Below are 26867 nucleotides of genomic sequence, written 5' to 3'. Positions count from 1 at the left end.
TACCTAGCTCAGTTGTTGGTTCTGTCACATTCAGCAGTTGATTTCTCTGAGTTTTACACAGGATTTGCATCGTAGAATTTACAGGGCCAGTATTCATAAATCATTGGATCACATTTGTAATACCTTCAGGGGTTTAAATGATTCAATGTTTTTGTGTGTATGTAATAATTGAATATGTACTAAATGATGAATATATGTTATTTCACCTGCTAAGATGAATGGTTGATTTAATTTCAGTATTAATAACCAGAGGAAAAAAGTGTTTGAGGCAAGGAAGATATAAATATTTTCTCCACTTAGTAAATTACTCATTGGAACGTAGGTTGTTAACTAAAGAACTATACCCTTAAGTTTTCTCTGATGATAATGATGAGGGGAAAAGGACTGGCTTTATCACATCAGCATTTGGTTTCAACTCAAAGGAGAAAAGCTAAACCAAAAAGAATTGTATTGCACTGTCAATTAAAATTGGTATAAGAGATTAATTTAATTTATTTCATTTACTCAGAAATTGAATTTTTAGTGCACTCCATTTAGCATGAATGAGGGAACACACAATTAGCAGCATTACTCATGATTCTGATCCTCTTATCTATCAAACATAATTAGGTCTGCACTGGTTATCTCACAATGTTGCTGTGATGATCAAATAATATAAATTTAGTTAAAGCCACCTGAGGTTATTACATGCTATACAGATTCAATGTTCTTGTAAACTTAAAATATTATCTAACAACAGTTCCAATACAATTCTTCTGAATGGTATTGGAAATCAACCATCAATATATGGCCTAATAGAGAAGAAAAGTGACATCAAGACACTTTTTAAAAGCACCTATTTGGGGTTTATAAAGTGCTTTTGTTTATAGCCAAATAAGAACAACACAGTCTAAGAATTCTAGCCACTTAAAGTCAATGGTTACTAGACTGGAATTTGCCAGGATATAAACCTCAAGGCTCCTGTGATCTGTTGTATAGCAATCTTGAGTGCAGCATAATTGAGATAAGAAGAAGAGAAAAGTTAATGGAATTTGAAAGTCAACCTGCTGTGAGTGATGTCTCTGGATACATTGACTAAATCTAACCTTGCAATGCAATATCTTAAACCCCACACTGATATGGGCAAGAACATTAGTTACTAATGCTTTTCCTCTCCCAAAAACGCTGTAGACCTGATCATAGCCTTTCAAGTAGTGCCATTATTCAAATGCCAGGGCAGATAGAATTGTGATGTACAAACATATTGTAGTCTGAGTTTTAATGACACTTTGTAACATGGAATATTTATTTTAATTGCTAAAATTTTTGAGTTTACAATTATGAATTTTAACAAAAATATTAGGAAATTATTCTTAAGGGTAGGTGGGAATATATAAATAGACTAATTCTTTAATGACTGCCTCATGCTAAGTTATTTGCCAAAGATATAAATGGTCTCTTACCAGTTTTCATATTCTAATGGTTGATTTCCAAATATTTTTGGTTTGTAACAGAAAATATGTCATTTCATTAATTTCAGAATATTTTCTATTCAAAGAGCTATGTAGCATATATTAACTTCTAAAAGTGATTTAAATTGGACACATTTTGAAGTGTTAGAACTCCACTTGAGATATAAATAGGAGTTTTTGGCAAAAGAAATCATTGTGGGGAGTCTGGATGGATATGGTTCTGGATGTCTTTCACATGCTTTACTCTGTCTAGTCTCACTGCTTTTAAATATAAAAAAATGTATAAATAGGTGAAGGGGTTTACATTCATGAAAACAGTAAAGGAATCTTCACTCAGTCTCCTTGAATTGGCTTTCAGGTGGGCACTAACACGAGATTTGCTGGTCAAAATGATGTGTGGTGTCTGATGAGAATTAGAAGGCGTAGAATGAAGTAAAGGAATAAGAACAAAGTATAGGGTAAACTGGCTCATATTGGTTGTAAGTGCTTCTGGAAAGAAGGAACCCTTGCTGTCATTCCTGCCACTGATCTTTACTGTCACTTTTCCCACTTGGCTGAATTACGGATTTAAGATGCTCAGGAGTCTTTTTCTCTCTTCCCTTCTTACCCTCTATAATAATGAAGAGACAATCAAATGTCTACTCCTTTGCTCACTGGCATTGACAACATCATAAAGAATTATCTGTGCCAAGAATTTATATACCACCTTCCCTTCTTACTAATAAGAATTCATTAAAAAATTTTTAAAGGACTCAGTCATTAAAATAAGATTTTGCAACAAGTGTTCTCATTTAGTAAGGACAGATTAAAAACTTTAGGTATAAATTTCTGGAGTTTTACATTTAAAGAATCATTAATACACCAAGATTTTTCAAGAGCATTTCAAAATTCTGATTCATAGTGGCTATCTGTCCACTTAGAAAGACTAAGAGTTAAACAAATATTCACATCTTTTAGATTAAGTGCTGCAAATATACAGATAGTACGAAAATAATTTTTAAAATTAAATGCCACAATTTCTTACTGAAGTGGAAGATCATTTCAATTATTTAATAACATATCTATGCTTTGTGGTAATGCTATAGTTGCATTTAAGAAAACATTTAGAAATGTCAAGGTGACAAGTAGGGTTTAATGGCTAAAGAATTTCAGACTTGTAATAATAGACATGTTTTCTTGTAAAACCTTCAGTTACAAGGTGCTTTTATAACCAAGTGCAAATAACTATGAAACCACTACAGCAGAAAACAAACCCATCCTTTGATTTTGTCTTGTTTTTACTAAAATATAATGACATTTCCTTTCCTGTTTGTGCCATCACTGTAATTGTCCCAGACACATTTCTTGTACACTATTTATCTTTATCATTTTCATCACTTTCTGTTATGATGAAAAGAGTAGCTTTGCTCTAGGTTACAGATAGCAGAAGAGTCCTTTAATCTGCTCCTAACTTATACTTAAATGTCTCAAATAGAATACAGGAAGTAATACATTTTGATCTCAGTGTTGTAATTCACTGTATGGTACTCTGGTCAACCATAACATGGAATCAAGAAATCAAGATGTATTTGCTGACAGGAGTCCACCAAAGCTCAGCTTTTCATTTTTACTGTACACACCCAGGTATGCCACAGAGAAGAAATTTAGAGAAGTCAGTTTTATTAATGTACTTATCTATTTCAACATAACTTTTATCTACTAGGATTATATATTCTTAGTTAACAGTTCCTATAGACTTCCTGTTTATGTTTATTTCTAACTAAATATAATTAAAACATCTTTGTAATAGATCATTAGTATTGTATTTCACAGACTAAAACTTATAAAAATGTTTTAAACTATAAATGAAGTCAACTAAAATCTACTAATTGTGGATAGATAAAACTTCTTGTAATCTATGTTAAATTTTACAGGCATTTTGTGTCATAGAAGTATAAATTTATGATAATTTCTCAATCAAATAACCAAGTAAAATAATTATGTAAAAAATTTAAAAAGTGTGTAGTGCTAGACATTTCTGTGAAAACCCTCTTGTTGCATGGTATCAATGGCTTATTTATGGGATATAAGCAGATTTCTGGACAAGGTGGTATACTATCAACTTTTTCGTATTAGCTTTTCTTCCTGGGCAATAATTTTATATTAACTTCTATACAGGCAGGTCCTAATTAAAGAAGAAACTGTAATTAGCTGCCGCATTTCAATCTTTGCCAACAGCAGGAAGAAGTCATTGGAATCAAAACATAGTCTTACAGTAAGATGTCTTGTGTTCTCATGACTACAGCAGCTCAAGGAAATAACAGAAACACAGACCAAAATTCCACTTGAAACTTGGATACTTCAGTAAATGTTAACTCTGTGTTGTTTCTAAAGTGTTAAAATTTTCTATTTTTTGCTTTTTAATCTGAGAAATCTGAAGGTCACTCTGATATTAATACTCTTATGGAGAAAACAGCTATTAAAATATCCCTTGGGAATGTGTTCTTATAACAAAATAATTCTTTCAAATAAATGAGTGGGGGCTTCCCTGGTGGCGCAGTGGTTGAGAGTCCGCCTGCCGATGCAGGGGACACGGGTTCGTGCCCGGGTCCGGGAAGATCCCACATGCCACGGAGTGGCTGGGCCCGTGAGTCATGGCCGCTGAGCTCTGCACATCCGGAGTCTGTGCTCTGCAACGGGAGAGGCCACAGCAGTGAGAGGCCCGCGTATCGCAAAAAATAAATAAATAAATAAATAAATGAGTGGGGATGTTCTACTGTCAATGAGGTTTTACTACATTAACAACCTCAGCTTTGATAATGGTCCCTAGAATAGCAGGTCTCTTTGCTTCTGTGCATCGTCAACCTATATTATGAATCATTTAGACAAGTGAAATGTGTTTCCCAAAATGTAACGTACTAAAAGCAGAACATTAATGATTATGTAAACATTGTACTTTTTCAACACATTTTAGCTTTTTAAAGTGTTCTAGAACAGAAAAAATTGTTTATTTCTACTTTGAAAGGACTTTTTTGACAGATTAAAAAGTGAAAAATGAAAATATATCCTTCAATTTGAAATTATATAAATAATCATTAGGGTAAATAGGCACTCAAGCATTAGCACATATATTTTGCCTTCACACCATAAATTCAGGCTGTCTTGGTATATACTTTTTATTATATCGCTTGATTATTAACCTTTGACTACTAAATGTAAGCTATCTGTTTAGTCAGGGTTTGAACAATGGCTATGAAAATGGAATAGAACGTAGAAGATGGCCTACAAAACAATTCTAATATAGTAGTTATTTTCAAAATAAAAATGTGCTTGGAAGTCCCTTGGATATAAGGATTCAAATTTTAACATAGGGAACAAAAAGTGTAGTGATTAAATTAAATTTCAATTTAAAAACATTCTTTGGAAGATATACAGATTGCCAACAAACACATGAAAGAATGCTCAACATCATTAATCATTAGAGAAATGCAAATCAAAACTACAATGAGATATCATCTCACACCGGTCAGAATGGCCATCATCAAAAAATCTACAAACAATAAATGCTGGAGAGGGTGTGGAGAAAAGGGAACACTCTTGCACTGTTGGTGGGAATATAAATTGATACAGCCACTATGGAGAACAGTATGGAGGTTCCTTAAAAAACTAAAAATAGAACTACCATACAACCCAGCAATCCCACTACTGGGCATATACCCTGAGAAAACCATAATTCAAAACAAGACATGTTCCACAATGTTCATTGCAGCTCTATTTACAATAGCCAGGAGATGGAAACAACCTAAGTGTCCATCAAGAGATGAATGGATAAAGAAGATATGGCACATATATACAGTGGAATATTACTCAGCCATAAAAAGAAACGAAATTGAGTTATTTGTAGTGAGGTGGATAGACCTAGAGTCTGTCATACAGAGTGAAGTAAGTCAGAAAGAGAAAAACAAATACCATATGCTAATGCATATATATGGAATCTAAGAAAAAAAAAAGGTCATGAAGAACCTAGGGGCAAGATGGGAATAAAGACACAGACCTACTAGAGAATGGATTTGAGGATATGAGGAGGGGGAAGGGTAAGCTGTGACAAAGTGAGAGAGTGGCATGGACATATATACACTACCAAATGTAAAATAGATAGCTAGTGGGAAGCAGCTGCATAGCACAGGGAGATCAGCTCAGTGTTTTGTGACCACCTAGAGGGGTGGGATAGGGAGGGTGGGAGTGAGGGAGACGCAAGAGGGAAGAGATATGGGAACATATGTATAACTGATTCACTTTGTTATAAAGCAGAAACTAACACACCATTGTAAAGCAATTATACTCCAATAAAGATATTAAAAAGAAATAAAATAAAAAAAAAACATTCTTTGGACATTTTTATATCACAAAACTTTTTTTTAATTTTAAAAGAAGCCCAATGCAGAATAAATTGGTTTAAATTTCTAGAAAATTAAAATCAGGATATAGCTTGGACTTCATCATATTCTAGAGGATATCTACATCTAGACTTTATGTCATACACCATGACTGTTGTCTACAGACATACACACACACATATAAACAAACTCTTCAATGTATAAATATGGGTCTTTATAAAGGCTCACAAAGGATCCAGTGAAGTGCCACATGCCTATCAGTTTAATTCAAAACTCTAGCCCTTTACTTTTCATATTAGGAGCATAGTGTCAATGGAAAGTATCAAACAATTAGTGCTGTGGTGGTCAGGAAACTTCATTTATCACTGCAAGAGAATGCAGAATTCAGACAAATCTCAATGTTTTTTCTTGGTAGTGTAGTCATAATATGAATAGCACCTATAGAAGCTTCTGTTCTGGGATGGTCTTTTTTGATATTCAATCATGTGCATTTCCAATACACACATGTGTGTGCATGTATATGTTCACACAGAATTTACATTGAGCTTAGATATGTGCTTATTAAAATAGCTATTTCTGAATGTTTGGTTCTTTCAAAAGTGCTTTTTACTTGTATATGTATTTATTATGCATTCATTCAAATTATTTATAAAGTTTTCTAGATATATGCAGTAAAAAAAATCTGGGTTATAATTATCCCTATTACACAAATTTAGGCAAATCATTTAGTCTTCTCTCTTTGTTTTTACTAATTTATTGTTGTTATTATTAACTTTATCTTTAAAAAAAAATCTTCCTTATATTCCAGGGACTCAGTTTTAGGCAGCTAATCTTCTGTAAAGATTCATATTGCACTTTTTATGACTTTCACGTCTATATTAAAAGTTTTTTATGTAAGTATTCATTTTGTAGTCCCAACTAAGCTGTTATTTTCAAGGCCTTTCAACATGCTGATAACCTTCTTTTCCAAAATCCAGTAACTAATTCTCAGGTGTGCACTGTTTGGTAAATAAACCAAATTATTGCAGTATGAAAGATGAGTTAATTTTTTTCTTAACAGTTTTCTTAATTCATTTTAATGTTTTTTAAAATTTATGCCTTTGAAATTAAATATAGAGTTCTAATGTTTTCACTAGGGCTAGGGTAGTAAAACTTGAGTTTCCAAAGGATCACCTTTGGAAAGGAAAATTTAAAGGGAATGGTTCAGTTACATAAGGGGACAATACTGTTGGTCACACACATGCACACACACACACATACATACACACACTCACACACAGTGTTGCACATAGACTTTTCCTCAGAGTGTTGTTCTGCTTAACCAGAGGATTATTTAGACAATCTACAAGGAAGCGATTGGAAATCAGCTTCCCAGCCTAACTTCTCAGTGTGAAGATTGCTATCATATGCAATAAAAAAGTACCTTTCTAAAATCTATAGAATTTTATTTATTGCTAAATTACTTTTGAAAATCAAGAAATAAAGCATATGTTAACTACTAACAAGCTGTTCTCTGTTTCCCGTACTCTTCCTGAGATAGATAGGGAATGCCTAAATTTCATATTGATTAGAAACTAACTAACTTTCTCACTGGCAAAAAATAAATTTTAAAGTCTCATTTTTTATCAAGAGAGGGAGCGGGGGGGATGGGTGTTATTTTTTTACTGGACCTGCAGAATTTATTGATCTACCTTTATTATTTTAAAGACGATAAATTAACCTCCCCTTAGTGAATATACAGAAAATTCAAGATGAAACTATTTTCATATTGATTAAATAGACTTATCAGCAATAAAATTAACCCAGGCTTCTCCCCTTGCTCCAGTCCCCACTGGGTAATCTGTCAAGAATTTTTGTCTTAAAACAAGAGGCAACTCAGTTTGGAGACTTTGAAGTCACATTACATTTTCTTGATTTGAGAGAGCTCTGCAAAATCATATATGAACTAGAACATTAAATAGTAGGGAAAACAGTTGTTGATTCTAATCCATCAGAAGTGAGAAAACAAAAGTTTGTTGCTAAGCTTTTGCTTTTGCTCATGGAAAATGTGCCAATAGCAATAGCTTGAGTGGTTAGAAAACTCATAGGGAACCTAAATGATAACACGTTTGAAAACTTTTTTTCTCATGTTTCAGAGAAGAAAGCAAGGTACTGAAAGCAGCTTTCTGATTTGAAAGCCTGATGTCATCAATATGCTATTTTTGCTCTTTGCCAGGTTAACAGAATTTATTGCAGTAATTAATGCAAAACATATGTGCTGAAACACCCACATGAAAAATATAATTGCCCCCAACTTAATTTGCTACCTTTCAAAACCCTGTTTTAGCTACCTTTTTCTCAATGCCTCCACTTAAATAGAGTACAAGTGGTTTTATGAAAGAGGATATAAATCTTTATAATTTATTTTCTCATCTTAAGTAATATATAAATTATCTTTTAAATAGGGGAAAGTTTCCATAGAAATTAAAGTCTACTTTTTAGGCCAAGTTCTACTTCCACCCATTACTGACCTTTATGACAATTCCAATAGTTAATTCACACTTCATTTTTATTATATAAATCTAAAAAAAATCACATCCAGGTTATATTGATAATTGCCTCACAATCTCTGTGTATGGAATTCTTGACAATAATCTTTCCGGGGTGAGGAAAGGAGTGTCTGAGGGTCAGGAAAGGAAGACAGAGGTAAGAATGTATGAAGAAAACACATCACAGATCACATCTTTTATTCCTCTGTCCACATCAAATTTTCTTTAATTCTTAGTGAGTCCCCAACCTATGCAGATAATCATACCTTATGAGGGTAAACACTGCAGATTCAAAGTACTCTTTGAAGTACTTTTTTGAAAGTACTTTGAAGTCTGATTTTTCACACAAATACTCTGAGTACTTCTAAGATTTTTCTTGCGAGTCAACAAGACACATTAGTATAGTCAGTAGGATTGAGGTTGAGAAGCTAGAGCTTTTCCTGAATAGGAGACCTCCTTAATTTACAGGCATTTGTGTACAGGAGAAAACATATGAGGTTAAAATCAGAAGACAGACAAGAGAGGGCCAGGCTCAGTTACTACTTTATTACGATGAGTTTACTTAGTTTCCTCAGTTGTAAAATGGGAGATATCATAATACCTACTTTAGGGCGGCTTTAAGATTAAATGAGGTACAGTACGTACTCAATGACAATGTAAGGGAAAAATCTTTCCAGCCAGTGGAACTCTGTGTAATTGTTATCTGATTACTGGGCATGACACTGAAGCCATATTTAGTCTTGGAATGCCCTGGATTCAACAATTCTTTTATGAAAAACATTAAAGTTTTGATGAACACACAAACATCAACATCAACCAACTACTAACCTACCTCGGTAATGCCGCTCGCAGAAACCCTTCCTGGCCCATTCCAGGTTTACTCCCAAAATCAGAAGAGGGAAAATCCTGTTTTCATTAAAAAAAATGGTGCCAATCAAATATGGGGCTGTGGGGAAAACAGACAACTTTCGATTGTGCACGGGGTGGGGAGTGGGTTTGTAGAACACGCCCCTTAGCTCTCCCGAGGGACCTAACAGGTGGCATCAGTAGATGGTCTTAACGAAAACTGAAAAAAAAAAGTTCTTCATTTTCGTCTAGAGAGATATCTTTTGAAAATTCAAGAAACAGCAAAGGGGTCGGGAAACACAGCAGCAAGCAGGACAATGGACGTCTCAGGCTCGTCCCAACCGAGCGGGCCGGGTTCGAGGCGCTTTCCCAACTCTACAGGGAGTTCTGTGAACCCTGGAGAACCCTGTCCCTCTCCTGCACCTGTCACCTCGCGGGGCCGGAACTTAGGAGGGCAGACCGCGCCAACTATGGACGCCAAGCTGCAAAGACTGCCAGCTATGGGGGGAGGTGGGGAGTTGAGGGTGGGGGCGATAGAGACCTCGGGTCAGAGTCTGTTGTGAATGTCGGGACTTGCCTGGCGCGTCCGAGCCGCTCGCGCTCTCCCCAGGTAAGGAGAGTCCAGGTGCTGGGGAGGACGCCACCTCTCCGAGCGCCGGCAGCTCCGTAGTCGCAGGCAGAGGGCGCACGTTTGCCTCTCGCCCGCCCCGCCTACGCCCGGCGCTAGTTTCCGCCGAACTTGGCGCCCTCGCGCTCCCGTGGCTCCAGCCTCCGCCCGGGCTACCAGCGCCCGGCGCCGGCCGCCGGCAAGAAGCCGGCCGCCTCGGGGGCTCCGCGCGTGCTCGCCGCCCGCCGCCTGCGGGAGGCCGCTCTAGCTCGCAGCGCCCGGGCAGCGCGCTTTGGCCGCCGGGCGCGGAGACGCTCGCGCACAAAGAACCACCGAACCCCGAGGGCTGAACTGAGCTGGAGGACGTGGACCCGGAGATGGGCTTTTCTGATCCCATCTTGAATCCGATGAGGAGTGAAAAGTACTGAATTGTTGGTAGACTCCGTTTTCCCGCCGCACCTATGAGCCTGGTCCCGGCGGCGGCGGCGAGTTTGAGGTTAAGATGCCCTGGTGGTGGGTGTGGTGGCCGCGAGGGCGCCTGCTCATCCCTCAGTTGCCATATCCCTGGAATTCCCCGTAAAGCTCTGTTTCGTGCTAAAATTTCTCAGGTCACACTTTTGGAATTTAATCAGTATTGCATTATCAAATGTGGGAGGTGTGATGCGAAGGAAGAGAAGCGCCATCATACCTCCTGTGGCCACCCCAGTTCATGGCTAAGGTTATTCACAACAGTTTATTTGTACAGTGCTGCCACTTGTTTTCCCCCTCATTCCTCGCCTATTATTCTGACTTCACCATGTTGGTTTGGATTATGTGGATTTTCACCCTCTGCTTTGACTGGAACAGCAGGACATGGTTTAAAATGAAGAGAGGGAGGGGGTTCCCCACTCAGGGCTTGCAGTTTAATAACATCACTCCAAGTTGGAGGCTTTACTGCTGAACTGGTTTTGATTCCATCCATCCTCCACATGCATACGCCCAGGCTTCCAAAGGGGTTTGGCTTACACTCTCAAAACTTTCCTAGACAAAATATTTTCTTCAGGGGAAAAATCAAAAGTGTGTAAACTTGAGAGGAGAAACAAAAGCACGCAACGCCCCCCAAATCCACACCCCGCCCCAAACACACACCCTTTTGTGTGTGTGTGTGTGTGTGTGTGTGTGTGCGCGCAGGTTTTTAGAGATCTACTAAAAATTGATTAGCCAGATGTTTGACGTGGTAAATATTTTTCTTTTAAGCAAAAGACAAATATTATCATTGGTTTTAGAACCTTTGCATTTCTCTACCTCTCCATCTTTCTAATCGACTTTTTATTTTCTATTCTCTTGCAAAGACGTTTTTCCTCTTTGTAATCCACTACTTTTTTTTTTTTTTTAATTTCACAGAAAGCTGGTAGGAGGCAAACTAAAACTTGCTGACTTTCAGACTTTTCCAAGAGGAAAACTTCTGCCAGGTTCCAAGAACTACCTGATTTTAGGGAGCTGGTAATAGACACAGAGAGTGAAATCAAGGGGTGCACATGTGCCCACACACTGATTTCCAGGAGGGGTGTCTGCCTAGATTGATTTGTGTCTTGGAATCCTTTGCATTTTATAAACGTCCAAGAATGTTTTTATTTCTAAAGTCATTACAGAAGAATTAAGGTTTTCAAATTTCTTAGAAATAAATTTCAAAGCCTGGTTTTCAGTATACCTGGATGAATAATATAATGAACGTTTTACACCACCAGTCACCCCTTTATTTGAAAAATCTGTGGAAAGCTACTTGTGCACTTGGTAAAAGCCCTGCTCTGACCCTCCCTGGTGATAAAATCCAGATCTCTGAAAACAGAATCAAAAAGGGGGCACCTACATCTATTTTTCTAAATCTTTTATCAAACAGGAATTAAAAGAACAAGATTTATTAAAAGTTTTAAAGACAAGTGTGTAAAAAATAAAGTTGAGGATCTTGACAGAAAATGATTTGCAAAACAGTGTTCTTCCAAGAAATACATATTTCTCTTTCCATCTAGTATTTATGCCAAACAGAATCATTGGAAAATGACTAAAATCAAAGGTAACCCACATCACAGATTTCCTAGTAAGTAAATGTCTGTAAGAACTTATCGAGTTTTGATGATTTGTGGAAAGTTTTATTAATATTTTCTTGAAGATTTTATGACTTGGAGAATGTAACTCTCAAGAAGAGTTCTTGCTGTTTCCATTTGTGTTGAAGTTAGTAAATCAAATATACTGTGGAAATATGTTTTGCCTCTAAAAATCCTTTGCATATGTAACTGATTATTTGATATTTAAAAATTGCATATATTTTATTTCAGAAAAAATCCAGAGTTTCAGAAACAATTTTGACATTTAGGGATCTTCATAAAGAAAGTTATTTTGAGAAACTATTAAAAGTGAAGGACTCTTAAAGAACACACCAAAATTTGAATATTAAAATGTGGATAATATATAGACACGATAAAAAATCTTATGTCTTTTCTTTAAAGATAATAAGTTTCTTATGAGTCAAGGTGAAACTACTAAATTGTTTATAAAAGCAAAGAGTAAACCATAATTATATTCAAGTAATAAAAATCTTCACATGAAACTCCATAAATCTACTACACAATGTTAACAAAATACCTTTAAGTTATGATTGTACACAACGTTTTAAAATGTTTGTATTCATTTTATGTACTTTTCATTGTAGCTCCCAATTACTAGTGTTTCATGGGAAAGACAACTTTATATAAAATGCACCATAATCTTACATGGGGTAATGTTGTTTTGTTATATGTAGTTTCCCTTTTATGGTTCCAGTTGCTTTTGAGTTATAAACATATTCAATTGACTTTATATCTTAAAATGGGTAGAAAAATCATATTAACTACAGCACCAATAATAAGAAAGTATAAAATTGAATCTGTTCAATTATGATGAAGCTGGTTTGTACTTATAAATCTATTGTTATTGCAAGAATATTTACTATTTAAGAGTTTTTAATTGCTCATTTATAACAAGGACAAGAATGGCGTGATATATAAAACATAAGAGTGAGGAGAATGGGGTATCAAAGTGGACATTTCCCCACTTGAATTATTATTATCAATATTAGTCTTTAGGAAGATATAGATTCAGAATGAATTAATTTCATGATAGATTTTGAGAGGTTGCAAGAAGTTTCTTTCCGGCACAATCAAAATATTATCGTAGCAATTCAGGTTGTCAGTAAAAGCTTAAACAAATTTGCTGATAATCCCGTTAATGACCTAGGTCAAGTGTTAACTGTTGTGGGTTATAAAATAGTGAAATTAAGGTTTCTCCTACCTCCAGGCAAATAGCAAAGTTATAACTGTTGGGGGGAAGTAGGGGCGAGCCATTAGGAAAGCTATTAAATTACAAAAATGTATAATGCATTCAATTATTTAGTCTAGAATGATAAAATGCTATTAAAAGCAAATGTAAACTCTCTTTAAAAAATAACTATAAAGGTGATATGACAGCTTAGTTCTCTATTAATATTTCAACCACAATGTGTTATTATTTGAGGAAGTGTTTATACATGAAAATGATGCCAAGTCATACTGATTTTTAAAAAGGGAAAAATCTATTATTTTAATGTTTAATGTCTCCATCATTTGCCTAATATTCAAAGGGAAGCATACAGTGTTCATCTCTAAGTTTTACTTTTGAGCTTTAAACGATCACATAGTATCCTTTTGTACTTAAGTGACTTACGTTCAGTGAAATACATTTCATATAGTGTGCCTACCACTCCGATAAAAATCTCCCCAAAAAAGTAGTATATATATGAAGATTGAATTTTATTCACTTTAATTTTGAAAACTGATTTCCAGTGTATAGAACTCTATAGGTAAATGTTAATCTAAATTCCAAACACTTTTGGTTAGAAAAATTATTTAGTATATTATGTACTGATGAATAAGAAGTGCATTCTGCCTCAGAAAGCTTCAAATGTAGAAAAGTGTCTAAAGAGATTACTTTATCCACTGCTAAAAGAGATTAAACAAACAATAGTTGATTCTTTACTTTATATCAAGTTTTAACCGCTTTGTAAAGTTATTTTTATTTAACATTATCATCATCCATCTGGGATGGCAACAGGGAGAAAATATATAAACTTTTCTAATAATACATAATGTAACAATCCTATTTTGTCATGAAAAGTAGTTGATTTCCCATGGAAGTCTTTTCTTGATGTGTCATGTAAACAGACCTGGTAAGATTTTAATAAAGTTCCCTGCAGCTTTTGCAAAGTTTCTATATAAGTATATAGGCCAATTCTTGATTTAAATAACCATCAAAATTATAAATAATTATCATCAAAGAGGCCACTCATAGAAAGTATCATCTGGAATCATTTTCTTGAAGGCATATTAGAAAGTTATCTGTAACTGGATTAATAAAAGGAAAGTTCATACTAAACTTTTTTTCTAAGTATTTTTCTCTTATCATGGACCCATGGTATTTCAAAATTGATATTTGATTATCAATTCTCAAATTTAAAAAATAAGTCACACAATGGCACATTTCCTAGCAATTAACTCAGTGGTTAGGTTTTTGTTCTCTTTTATTTCTATCATGACTATCTTCATAATAGATTGCAAAATAAATTTTAGTAAATTTCTAGTAAATTTTCTATAGTGTTGAAATATAATTTTTAACATATTTTAAATACAACCTAGTATTTTGTATTTCAGTTCTCAAAATTTATATTAGAAACCTTTATTAATGAGATTCATTTTATCATTATTCCTTCTACCCAATATATGAATTTTCATAAGCATTGCTTCTTATTCAAATAACATTGTTAGAAGAATTGCACAGAAATCTTGGCACATACTTGGATTTTTCACTTTTCATGTTGTTCAACTCTACTACTATGTCCCAAGCTATTGCATTAATATTTGAAATCTTACCCAAATATTACCCAAGTTAAATCATTCATTTTACATTTTGTTTCAAATCTTCCCTTCATGACCTCAGAAGAGAAAGGAGACTACCATAGGACGTGATCTGGAAAGAATAATCCCACAAACAATGGATAGATAAACTTTTGCCCAAGCAAATTAAATGTAATTATGTCAGCTTTCTGAATATATTCACCTTTTTATATACATATTGTCAATGTGTACCTGCCTGTATAATAATATGCATTATATACCCAAATATACATAAGGTGTGGCTTAAAAGCAATTTGCATTTGATAATTCCTATTTCATTAAATTAATATTCATTAATTTTATATAAGTGTCAATAAGTTTAAAAGGCCTTTTTTTCTCTTGCAGTTTACTGAAAGGTTACGTTTTGCACAAAAATAATGACTCTCATTAACGACTCGCTATATCCCTGTGCATTATTAATTCACTAAAATCCATTATCTAAATAGTTTATAAATATTCCATCTGGAGAAATACAATTTATCATAGCAATATGGGAATAATATTACTGTTTTCTAGCTATTATCAATACTTTAATATTTTCAAAGAAAGAAAAAGAATAAACACTAATTTTAACATACTTATATGTTACTCATTATACAGATAACTAGGCTTGCCTTTCATTCATAAAAAATGATTGACCATTACTTTCAAATAAACATGTTAATTTGATTTGTAAAAAAAACTCACTTGAAGGTAAGATAATTTCTTGATCCTTTTATTTTAGAATTTCTAATTTCCCAATTAAAAAAAGATAAAAAATTTAATGAAATCTGCCAAGTTGATAAAAGCAGTCATTAAGGAAAGAATGAAATTAAACTGCTCTATTAGCAGTGAAAGTAGGTCACCAAATATGAGAGGCAGTTTTTATATTTAATTAAAAAGTTTCTAAATATTTTTGAGTTTTTACTTGTGTTTTTAAAAAATAATATATACAATATACAACGGTACTGGCTTGCCAATATATTTTTTAGTTAGTGACATAACATATAATGTAGCATTTGCACATCAACTTCTCAGTATTGCTAAATTGCTAAATATTATTGTTATAAGTTCAAAATGATTAAGAGGAAATCCAAGTTGTAAGTGTTGCTTGAAAGCAATCAATTATTCAGAAAAGTTTTTCTTAAGAGTTAGCGATTATATTCACAAATCATTAGGAATAGATCATAAAAGGTATACAGGAAAAAGGCAATGTCTCTATTAAGCATAAAATCTTATAGGAAACATTGGTGTCCTTAATATTAGGTTTGCACTGTAATCCATTGAAAAGGGATGAATGCCCATTAGGAGGAAAATAAATAACCCAGCACTAAGGAAATACCATTTGCTGCATATGAACATTCTTTCTTAATTTGCTGTTCAGTTATTTACTACACCTACCCAGGAGTTTTCACTATTCATTAAATACATTCTCCTATTCGTATATAAGCCCTTAAACAAAGAAAATCCAATCTCAGCTTATTGTAATTCCTGCAAATATTACTTATGTTAACGTGGCATATGCTGCTAATTAGAACCTGTGCCACAGAGCAAACCACCGCCTGGCGGGATACACATCACTTCAATACAGCAGTTGCAACATAAATACACACACACACACACACACACACACACACACACATCTCCGCTTTAACAAACTCTGATTTCGCTTTAGCCCATTCATAAATGCCATGATCCTAAGTTGGAACAACCTGTCATTACCTTTAAACATACTAAAGAATCTAGAAAGAAGGGTGGAAAATTCTTTTAAACTTCTCAGAGTACTACATGGTCATAATTAGGAAATAAAATACTGCCATGACTATTTGGCAATTAACATACCGGGTTGTAAAACTGGAGGATTTTTCTTTCTTTCTGCTTAAAATTGGCAAACAAGATAATTGCTTGAATTGGTATCAGATTTAAAACACATTTTAGGTTTAGGCAATCCAAAATTATCTCTTAGAGTGTTTTAGAAGACAGCCGAAAATAAAAGCACCTCTTTCGTTTACTCTGCGAGCAAACTGCTTTATTCGGAGGGACCTCGACGACCTGAGAAGGCTTCGGTGCGAACGTGCTTGGAAGAGCTTTAGCCCCGCCGGGCAGGGCTGTGCGCGTCGCTGTACCTGGCTTACCTTCATTGGAAGGTTGGAGAATCAGTTCCCCGAAGCAATTGAGAACAGAGCAGCTGAGAAGGAGGAAGATGGAGAGGTGACAATCCATGTTGCTGGTGCAGAGGGCAGTGAGAGGAGCATATCTCCATGAAGCATGCCACTGATGTGAGGGGGAGCGCTCTGATTGCTGGAGAAGTTACCATGCTCCGCTCGCAGGCTGATGTCAAGTTTGACACTGGAGATAAGGAGGAGTCTGGCTGCCTTTCCTCGAACCTCGCTCAGGGACATCCCAGGGTCCTAGTGCCGTCGGAAGCGAGCGCTGAAGAAGAACAGGACAGCGCGCGCGGCCTCGCAGACAGCTCTGAAGCACCGAGCTGGGGCGGAAGGGGGTGGGGGTCGCGGGCGTCACCAAAGGCGCAGGAAATCCCGAAGTTATGATGGTGCGGTGGTGGAGAGTAGTGGTGGGGAGAGAAAAACACCCCCTCCTTATTTTCAATGGAAAGCAGCTATTTTATTGTTTGCAGTACATGCTCTTGTAGTTAATCCCCCGAAGAAACCAGAAACCCTGCTAGAGTGTCATATGGCAAAGTGAATGGAAAAGAAACTGAAATGCCAGAGAAACGTTTGTTATTAAAAGAACAGGAGCCCTTCATTTAAAAGAAAAGATTGTTGATTGTATTCAAAGGAAAATTGGGATTATTCCTTCACTGTGTTCAATGGGATCATAACTCTTCGCATAACTCTTTCTGGCGCAGAAAGACACTAATACGCACCCCAGATCAGAAAGTCTCTTCAGTTCTACACCAAGTGGTGTCAGGACTTTTTAAAGAGATTTGGCACAGGATTTCCGTGTGCATAAAGTGCACTTTGGTTTTCCAAACTAGGAAGTAACCTTCAGCATCCTAAGGAAGTGAGCAAACCCAGCCCTAAGAATAGCTGCAGGTCAGCACGCATCCCTTGTTCTATGCTGTGGGTATAAATAAGAGTAATAGAAGTCAAGCCTGAAGTTCTTGACAGCACATCACTACCCTCCCTCCTTTACTATCTAGCATTCGGATCTCTGAGTTCTGTGAGATAAACAATGCATTATTCACAGCTTCCCATTTAGCTTTCCAGCCACTTCCAATCTGATAATAGTTGGAAGCTGTTCTTTAGCATTCCAAATCCAAAGACTAAATAATAGTGTCCTTACACTTTCTCACTTACTTTACTCCACGGTTATAAATGGTTTCTCTTATTTCCGGTTCCCTTGCTGGACAACATAATTGCAATCTATTTCAGCCAAATAATTTTGTAATTTCTATTTTGAGAACTATTCTTGTGTATCTTTAAAATATTCCCCAGAAAATGATCACTCAAATATCCTCCCGCTCATCAATCTCTTCCTATTCTAAACAGAAAACAAGACTCTTACATTCCTTGCACAACTCTGGAAAGTAAAGGTAAGTTGACAGCTGTAAGATCAGTGATCAATTTTAGAGCTTTAAGTTGTGGAATCTAAATAAGGATTTGAAAGGCCTTGCTAATAAGTATTCTTTTCACAAACACTATGTTTTTAATGAGAGAACATGATTTTCACATGAATTTAAATAAGTGGCTTCTGATACTAGTTTGTCTGCTGGGATCAACGGTTGGGGGTGGGTGGGTAGAGGAAGCCAGGAAAAAAGAGTGACTGCTAACTTTTTGTGTGTGTGCCTTGTTACTTTGTATCTCTAACTTCTTCCCACATTATGTCACCGGAGGCTGTAGAGCCCCCTTCAAGTCTGTCAGAATTGAAAATAATGACAGGTACTGAACAGAAGATTCAGATAGTGGTGACTCTGGCACTTTTTAAAGTTCCAACACAATTTTATTCTTTCCACTGTTCTAGGTTTAGATAAAATTTTTCTGAAACTTGAAAGAAAATAAAGCCTTATTTGGAAGTGGCAATTTAAAAACATTTTGGAAAAACATGGCAATGTGCTGATATCCACGTATACTGGCTTCCCCTTACACTACTTCTCTTTTCACACTTAAACTGCTTATCACTGTGGAAAGAGGCATTCATGTTTGAAAGAAGCTACAATAGTGTGAAAATAAGTAAAAAGCAATTCCTGGCCTGGGAATAGAAAGTAAATAATATAGGATCTCTCAATTATAGACTCTCTAGCTCAAGAGACATTGGGTAACAAGAAGTTTCCATAATCTGAATGCCATTTTGAATAGATGTGAAAAAGAATGATGTCAGCAAACAGAGGGGTGCAAGGAATTTAGCCAAAGTAGTAGGAGGAGGGATAGAGGTGTGGGCAGCCAATTCAGGGAAAGCCTCATCAAGAAAGTAATAACTGAGCTGTAGTTTGAAGGATGAGTAGGAGCTTGCTAATTGGAGAATGGTTTGGAAGGCACTGCAGGCAAGCAGATGGAACATAAACAAAATCATAATAGTTTCCAAGTCAGGGCAAAAGAAAGCATCTGACATGTATAGAGCAAAGAGCATATGTGATGCCAAAAGGGCTAGGATACAGGAAAGAGAAGAGGTGGGGGAACAGAGTGGTAGGAGATGTTCTTTGAAAGGCAGATTGGAAACTGCAGAAATTTCTATGCCACATGTCAGTGATTTTACAATATATTCTAGATGAAAGAGGGACATAAAAAGCGTTTCAGCAAGTAAGAACTTGATCATATCTGGGTTTTAGGAAAAAAAAAATTACTGATAGTATTGTGCATCTCCACCTGTTGTACAGGGCCCACCTGCTATTGAAGTTCCTGGAATACTTATTCAAAGTGCACATCCCCTGCACATTGTTAGAGCTTGGAGTTGAGGCCACTGGCCGATGAACTCACAAGTGTAGGTAGTGTGCTACCTGAGAGGCAAGTTTTTCGCTAACACCACAAGGGTCTCTGGCCCAATGAGTGGAGTTTGATAGTAATACTTGCTACAAATGTATGATTTTAATATATGAAAGCTTTAAGGAGAGATGAAAAAACATTTTTAAAATGGCCTGTGTTTTCTTCTGTTTTTCTCCATTATTTCTCACTTAGGACCTCGCAGGCATTTCTGTTTTCAGACTAACTTGATGTATCCTCTTGTAAGATCCTAAAAAGGGAGCTCACTCAGTGGGTCTGATGTGGTGGACGCTTGCCCGGGAAGTTCTGCGCATGTGTGGCACCATCTCCCGTGAACACCCATGGGGGGTCATGCGTGATCTCTACTTCTACAGAGATCCTGAAGAGACTGAAAAGGAAGAGCAGGCGGCAGCTGAGAAAGCTGTGACCAAGGAGGAATTTCAGGGTGAATGGAACGCTCCAGCTTCTGAGTTCACTGCTACTCAGCCTGAGGTGACGGACTGGTCCGAAGGTGTGCAGGTGCCCTCTGTGGCTATTCAGCAGTTCCCCACTGACTGGAGTGCTCAGCCCGCCATTGAAGAACGGCCTGCAGCTCCCACTGCTCGGGCCCCTGAGTGGGTAGGAACAACCACCGAATGGTCTTAACCTGTTCTTCCACAAACTTCTAAAATGGAAATAGGTTGACGGAAAATAAAGTTTCTAAAAAAATAAAAATAAAAGTGCACATCCCTTCTGCCCACCACAGGCTCGTGGAATCCGAATCTCTGAGGTTGGGACCCAAGAACTTGCAACTTGACAAGCTCTTCAGGTAATCCTTTTGATCCCTGACATTTGAGAACCACTGCTGAATGTGAAGGAGGGAAAATCAGAGGCAGAATGGTGAGATTTGATGCCATTTTTTTTTTTTTTTTACTAAGATGCTGTAGCCTCTTTTATTTTATTTTATTTTTACATCTTTATTGGAGTATAATTGCTTTACAATGGTGTGTTAGTTTATGTTTCATAACAAAGTGAATCAGTTATACATATACATATGTTCCCATATCTCTTCCCTCTTGCATCTCCCTCCCTCCCACCCTCCCTATCCCACCCCTCCAGGCGGTCACAAAGCACCGAGCTGATATCCCTGTGCTATGCGGCTGCTCCCCACTAGCTATCTACCTTACGTTTGGTAGTGTATATATGTCCCTGCCTCTCTCTCGCTTTGTCACAGCTTACCCTTCCCCCTCCCCATATCCTCAAGTCCATTCTCTAGTAGGTCTGTGTCTTTATTCCTGTCTTACCCCTAGGTTCTTCATGACATTTTCTTTTTCTTAAATTCCATATATATGTGTTAGCATACGGTATTTGTCTTTCTCTTTCTGACTTACGTCACTCTGTATGACAGACTCTAGGTCTATCCACCTCATTACAAATAGCTCAATTTCGTTTCTTTTTATGGCTGAGTAATATTCCATTGTATGTATGTGCCACAGCTTCTTTATCCATCCATCTGATGATGGACACTTACGTTGTTTCCATCTCCTGGCTATTGTAAATAGAGCTGCAATGAACATTTTGGTACATGCGTCTTTTTGAATTATGGTTTTCTCAGGGTATATGCCCAGTAGCGGAATTGCTGGGTCATATGGTAGTTCTATTTGTAGTTTTTTTAAGGAACCTCCATACTGTTCTCCATAGTGGCTGTACCAATTCACATTCCCACCAGCAGTGCAAGAGTGTTCCCTTTTCTCCACACCCTCTCCAGCATTTATTGTTTCTAGATTTTTTGATGATGGCCATTCTGACCAGTGTGAGATGATATCTCATTGTAGTTTTGATTTGCATTTCTCTAATGATTAATGATATTGAGCATTCTTTCATGTGTTTGTTGGCAGTCTGTATATCTTCTTTGGAGAAATGTCTATTTAGGTCTTCTGCCCATTTTTGGATTGGGTTGTTTGTTTTTTTGTTATTGAGCTGCATGAGCTGTTTGTAAATTTTGGAGATTAATCCTTTGTCAGTTGCTTCATTTGCAAATATTTTCTCCCATTCTGAGGGTTGTCTTTTGGTCTTGTTTATGGTTTCCTTTGCTGTGCAAAAGCTTTGAAATTTCATTAGGTCCCACTTGTTTATTTTTGTTTTTATTTCCATTTCTCTAGGAGGTGGGTCAAAAAGGATCTTGCTGTGATTTATGTCATAGAGTGTTCTGCCTATGTTTTCCTCTAAGAGTTTGATAGTTTCTGGCCTTACATTTAGTTCTTTAATCCATTTTGAGCTTATTTTTGTGTATGGTATTAGGGAGTGATTTAATCTCATACTTTTACATGTACCTGTCCAGTTTTCCCAGCATCACTTATTGAAGAGGCTGTCCTTTCTCCACTGTATATTCCTGCCTCCTTTATCAAAGATAAGGTGACCATATGTGCGTGGGCTTATCTCTGGGCTTTCTATCCTGTTCCATTGATCTATCTTTCTGTTTTTGTGCCAGTACCATACTGTCTTGATTACTGTAGCTTTGTAGTATAGTCTGAAGTCAGGAAGCCTGATTCCTCCAGCTCCGTTTTCCATTCTCAAGATTGCTTTGGCTATTCGGGGTCTTTTGTGTTTCCATACAAATTGTGAATTTTTTTGTTCTAGTTCTGTGAAAAATGCCAGTGGTAGTTTGATAGGGATTGCATTGAATTTGCGGTACGCGGGCCTCTCACTGTTGTGACCTCTCCCGTTGTGGGGCACAGGCTCTGGACGCGTAGGCTCAGTGGCCATGGCTCATGGGCCTAGCCGCTCCGCAGCATGTGGGATCTTCCTGGACAGGGGCACGAACCCGTGTCCCTTGCATCGGCAGGCGGACTCTCAACCACTGCGCCATCAGGGAAGCCCTGAAGCCATTTTTAAATAACTAAAGTAATAAGGAACTTAACTAGAATCCAACTGACGGAAAGAAGGAAGATGTACGATGAAATTAAAACACACGTTTGTGGTGAAACAAACTATATACCCCAAAGGAAAAAAAATGGGTTTGGGGGGCTGAGGAAGAGGGATATGACTAAGGCATTTGCAGTATTTAATTCCGCTCATTGTTCAGTTCAACAGAAGGTGAGTGCCTAACATGTGCTTGATCATGTGCTAGACACTGAGGTCAAAAACATGAATACGAGGGCCCTTTAAAATAATTCAGAATCACAGCAAGAAATTATGCAAGTGTTAGATAGAGGTGCATGTAGAGTATTTTCATAGTACAAGGTGGAGGGGTGGGGGTATCTCAAGTTAGGAATTAAAGGGAAATTCCTTTGAATAGACGGCAATTGAGTGGCACCTGGAAAGATGTGTTTTAAAGAACAGAGTTCGGAGAAGAGAGATTAAACATGAAAAGCATGCTTTTTGGAGGAAATAACATATACCTCTATTACTAGCGCACGGATTTGGAGGCAGCGTCAAGGGGTATGGGTAAGAGGAGACAGGAGGGTTAGGGAGAAGCAAGGTTATAGTGAATTCTGTGAGCTGTTCTAAGGAGCCCGGACTTGAGGGTGATGTGAGGCAGAAGAGAGACATGTTCAATTAGCATTTTAAAAAGATCATTTTGACATAGTTAAGTGGGGAGGGTAAAACGGAAGCAAAAACACCAATTAGGAGCCAAGAGACCAATTAGGATCCCTTCACAATAGAATAGCCAACATCATGCAGAGGTACAAGTGGGGCTCTTGAACCAGACTGCCCTGGCTCTGTTACTCTTAGTAAAATTCTAATAATAATAGGTCCTATCTTATAGGGATGTTGTAAGGATTATATGAGATTTGGGATGGTACAGATAAAGTGTAAGATTAGTGCTTGACACATTAAAATCATTCAATACATTTTTTTAATCGTGATCTAGAAAAGAGATCTAGAGGGTCTCATACTGAGCAGTGATGGTAGAACTACAAATCACACAAATGTAACTGGGTGGAATTGGCAACCAACTTCACAGATTGATTATGAGCAATGAGGTAGCTGGATATGTCGAGGAGGCCTTTCAATCTGTGGCTTGAGTGAGGAGGTAGTCAGGACTGCAAGAGAGATTTGAGAATAGAGAATGGGCATAATACAAAATTTCTATTTTAGGTTTATACAGATGAAGTGACCTGAGGGAAAGCCAAGAGTAGATGAACTATTAGGAGACAAAGACTTTGACTGGAATTGTTCCTTTGGAAATGATTTCCTCTGCAAATACAGGTGACCCTCTGTTCCGCAGATGCTGAACCCCATACTATGGAGGGCTGACTGTATTGATTGTGCTTCTCATTTTATGTAAGGGACCTGAGCATTCACATATTTTGGTATTCAAGGAGGTTCTAGAAGAATCCCTGAAGGATGCTGAGGGAGGGACCACTGTAATTAGTATGAAAAAATAAGTAGGTTCATTCATGTAAGCAAAGTGTTGGCAGAAAGATCAGTTGGCCAAGAATGAAACCCGAGCATCTACCAATATGGGCAGACCCTGGAGACACTACAGGCTGGTTCCAGACCACCACAGTAAAGCAACTATGACAATAAAGAAAGTCACGCAAATTTTTTCGTTTCCCAGTGCATATAAAAGTTATGTTTACACTATACTGTAGTCTGTTAATCATGTTATAGCAATGTCTAAAAAAAATCAATGTACTTTAATTTAAAAACAATTAATTAATTAGTAACATCAAAGGTCACTGATCAGAGATCTCCACAACAAATAGTAATGAAAAAGTTTGAAATATTTTGAGAATTACCAAAATGACACAGCAACAAGAAGAGAGCATATGCTGTTAGAAAAATGGCACCGATAGACTTGCTTGACGCAGTGTTGCCATAAACCTTCAATTTGTAAAAAACACGATGTCTACGAAGCACAATAAAGCTAAGTTCAATGAAATGAGGTAAGCCTGTATTTAAGACAGGCAGAAACAGAGAAGAGCAAAGAATTAGAAGGGATTAGCCTACTGGAAGCCAACTTTTTAAGGGTTTCACAAACAGCTGATGGTCAAAAATGCATTCAACAAAAATATCCAATAAGATATTGACTGAAAAGTGACAATTGGGTTTGACAACTGAAGGTTTTAATGACTTTTGTGGTTTTGGTGGGGTAATTGGTTTGCAAGTAGGATTCAGATAAAAGAGTAAATAGAAAGTGAGGAAAAACAGTAAATGTATTACCCTTTCAAGAAGGTTAGCTTAGAGAAGGCAAGCCTAGAAAAGGGGAAAGCAAGGTGTAGTGACAGTATTACAAAATGGAAGAGGCCTATAAGATTTATCTCTCCTGTGTTTAGCTGACTAGTGATACAATTAATTGACAAAGGAGTTTAGGGGATTAAATTTGGGATAGGAAGAAAAGGTGGGGAAATAACCACTTCTGCTTAGGACATGGTGAGATGCACATGTAGATATATTTAAGCCAAAAGTTAGATGTAAATGCCTAGAAGGGAAGACAGATTAGAGACTGCAAATTGAACAGTCATTAGCAGATTGGTAGTAGCTTAAGCCACTGCAGTAGATGAAGTTGTCCAGATGGATCATAAACAGTGAGAGAAAATTCAATCCTGTTAAATAAAATGTTCAAAAGGCAGATGGAGGATGTATAATTATCAGAATTCATTGAGTAGGAATAAATATCATAAAAGAAAGGTAAAGAGAGAGTGAGTTGGAGATGACAAGAGAATTGAAAATTTCAGGAAGGAAACAGTCAACCAAAAGAAAAAAAAAGGTAGAGTTTGGTGAAAATTAAAAACAAAAATGTTTTTTCCAGTTAATGGAAAGACCACAGGACTGGGAATCCCCTCTCAGAAAAATCATATTTAGAGCTGCAAAACTCTTTGGAGCCTATCATTTTACAGATAGAGAAAGTCTAAAACATTAGCGACTTCATTATGTTCAACACAGTCAAAGGCAACAACAGGAAAGATCTTACATTATACAAAGAAAATATTAGAAACAAATATCTAGGAGAAAATTTGCAGGAAATCTTCTGTTACTGAAGTGTTTGAGGGTGATTAGAAGAACAGAATAATCCAAGAAAACGTCTTGAAGGGTTGTGATTTTTGGAACAATTACTGGATTTTGGATTTGAAAATAGTCACAGTAGGTTGCACAAATTAATTTGCTATGCTTGAACTGATATCCACTGAATTAATATATCTTGGATTTGAACATGCAAGTTTATGCAATCAATATAAAAATTAGCATGCCTGAGCTAATTGAAAAATGCTCATTCAATTGTTATAAAGTCATCAAAAGAAAAGCAAAAAATAGATCATAAATGTGATTTGCTTGTTAACTAACCAATGCTATCTAAAACATACTCTTATACTCATTTTTACTATTACCTCTGGAACATTTCTCCATTTTTAAAAACAAACATTATTACTTCCGTTATTTCCTAGTCTTCCATTTCCCTTGCCAAAAGACAGCCAAAACAAGCCAAGAGTTCATCTTGAAATCTAAGGAAAACATCCCCAAACTCTGAGCAAACTCTGAGCAAGAGCATATGCGGCTGGAGGTGGTGGGGGAGTGAAGGGAGTGTTTTGGCCGAAACAGAATCTGTATCGCAGTCCTTTTAAGTCAGTTTTTGAGAAATACTCATATCTGCACACACGTATACACTTATATACTTAAGAACATTCACATACACACACACACACACACACACACACGTGAAATACTGTGTCAATACACTAGCCAATTGTGTTTTCTAGAGCAGGAGGTCTCAATCTTTATTATGCAGGACATTGGGGGAGCTTGTTCAAATGCAGACTTAGAAAATCTTATTTCAAATGATTTAGTAAATCCAGGACAGGGCCTGAAATTCTGCAACTCGGACAAGTGCCTAGGCAATGTCTTTGCAGATCTGACAATATTTTATATGGCAGAGTTCCAGAATACATACATTTTGTTTGGAAAATTAATATAAATATATAGATGTATACTTAAATACAAGCATTAAAATATTAAAATATCAGATGGTAAAAATATGGGAATCATAGCTTAATCAATTCAACCTTATCAGTAAACTTCAAAATAAACCTAATGCTCCCACAAAGTAGTCAGACAATACTTTATTACCCTAAATCCCTCTCTTCTTGAAGGTATATAGTCAAGATGAATTCATCATTGTTGTGAATTCTTATTTCACTTCTATCTAAATCACTCTTTTAAGCATTTTATAATTTACTGATCTGCATTGTTAACTGTTTCAAGGGTATAAATTAT

General features: G+C 36.6%; 1 protein-coding gene, 1 non-coding gene and 1 pseudogene across 4 annotated transcripts in view; 2 read left to right on the top strand and 1 right to left on the bottom strand.

The window, feature by feature from the left end:
* EPHA3 (EPH receptor A3) overlaps window positions 1-17178 on the bottom strand; it is a 365092-nt gene extending 347914 nt beyond the window's left edge. The window contains exon 1 of one of the 3 annotated variants that reach the window (XM_027102800.1): window positions 16866-17178. In XM_027102800.1, coding sequence (XP_026958601.1) covers window positions 16866-16953 — 88 coding nt within the window. In that variant the 5' untranslated portion in view covers window positions 16954-17178. The remainder of the gene's footprint in view (window positions 1-16865) is intronic. The other 2 variants (XM_027102802.1, XM_027102801.1) reach the window with 2 other exon arrangements.
* A 2439-nt stretch (window positions 17179-19617) lies between these two features.
* Window positions 19618-19767, top strand: LOC113624242 (small nucleolar RNA SNORA62/SNORA6 family). The gene has a single exon (XR_003434282.1). It is a non-coding gene; the product is annotated as a small nucleolar RNA SNORA62/SNORA6 family (small nucleolar RNA).
* Window positions 19768-19931: 164 nt separating this feature from the next.
* On the top strand, window positions 19932-20315 carry LOC113618529 (40S ribosomal protein SA pseudogene; annotated as a pseudogene).
* Window positions 20316-26867: the final 6552 nt, after the last annotated feature.

The sequence above is a fragment of the Aethalodelphis obliquidens genome, unplaced genomic scaffold, assembly GCF_003676395.1.
Source record: "Aethalodelphis obliquidens isolate GAN/ISIS:26980383/991018 unplaced genomic scaffold, ASM367639v1 scaffold1, whole genome shotgun sequence".
In the NCBI taxonomy this organism is placed as follows: Eukaryota; Metazoa; Chordata; class Mammalia; order Artiodactyla; family Delphinidae; genus Aethalodelphis; species Aethalodelphis obliquidens.
Note: the sequence above shows the minus strand (reverse complement) of the source record. Positions and strands in the feature narration are given on the sequence as shown.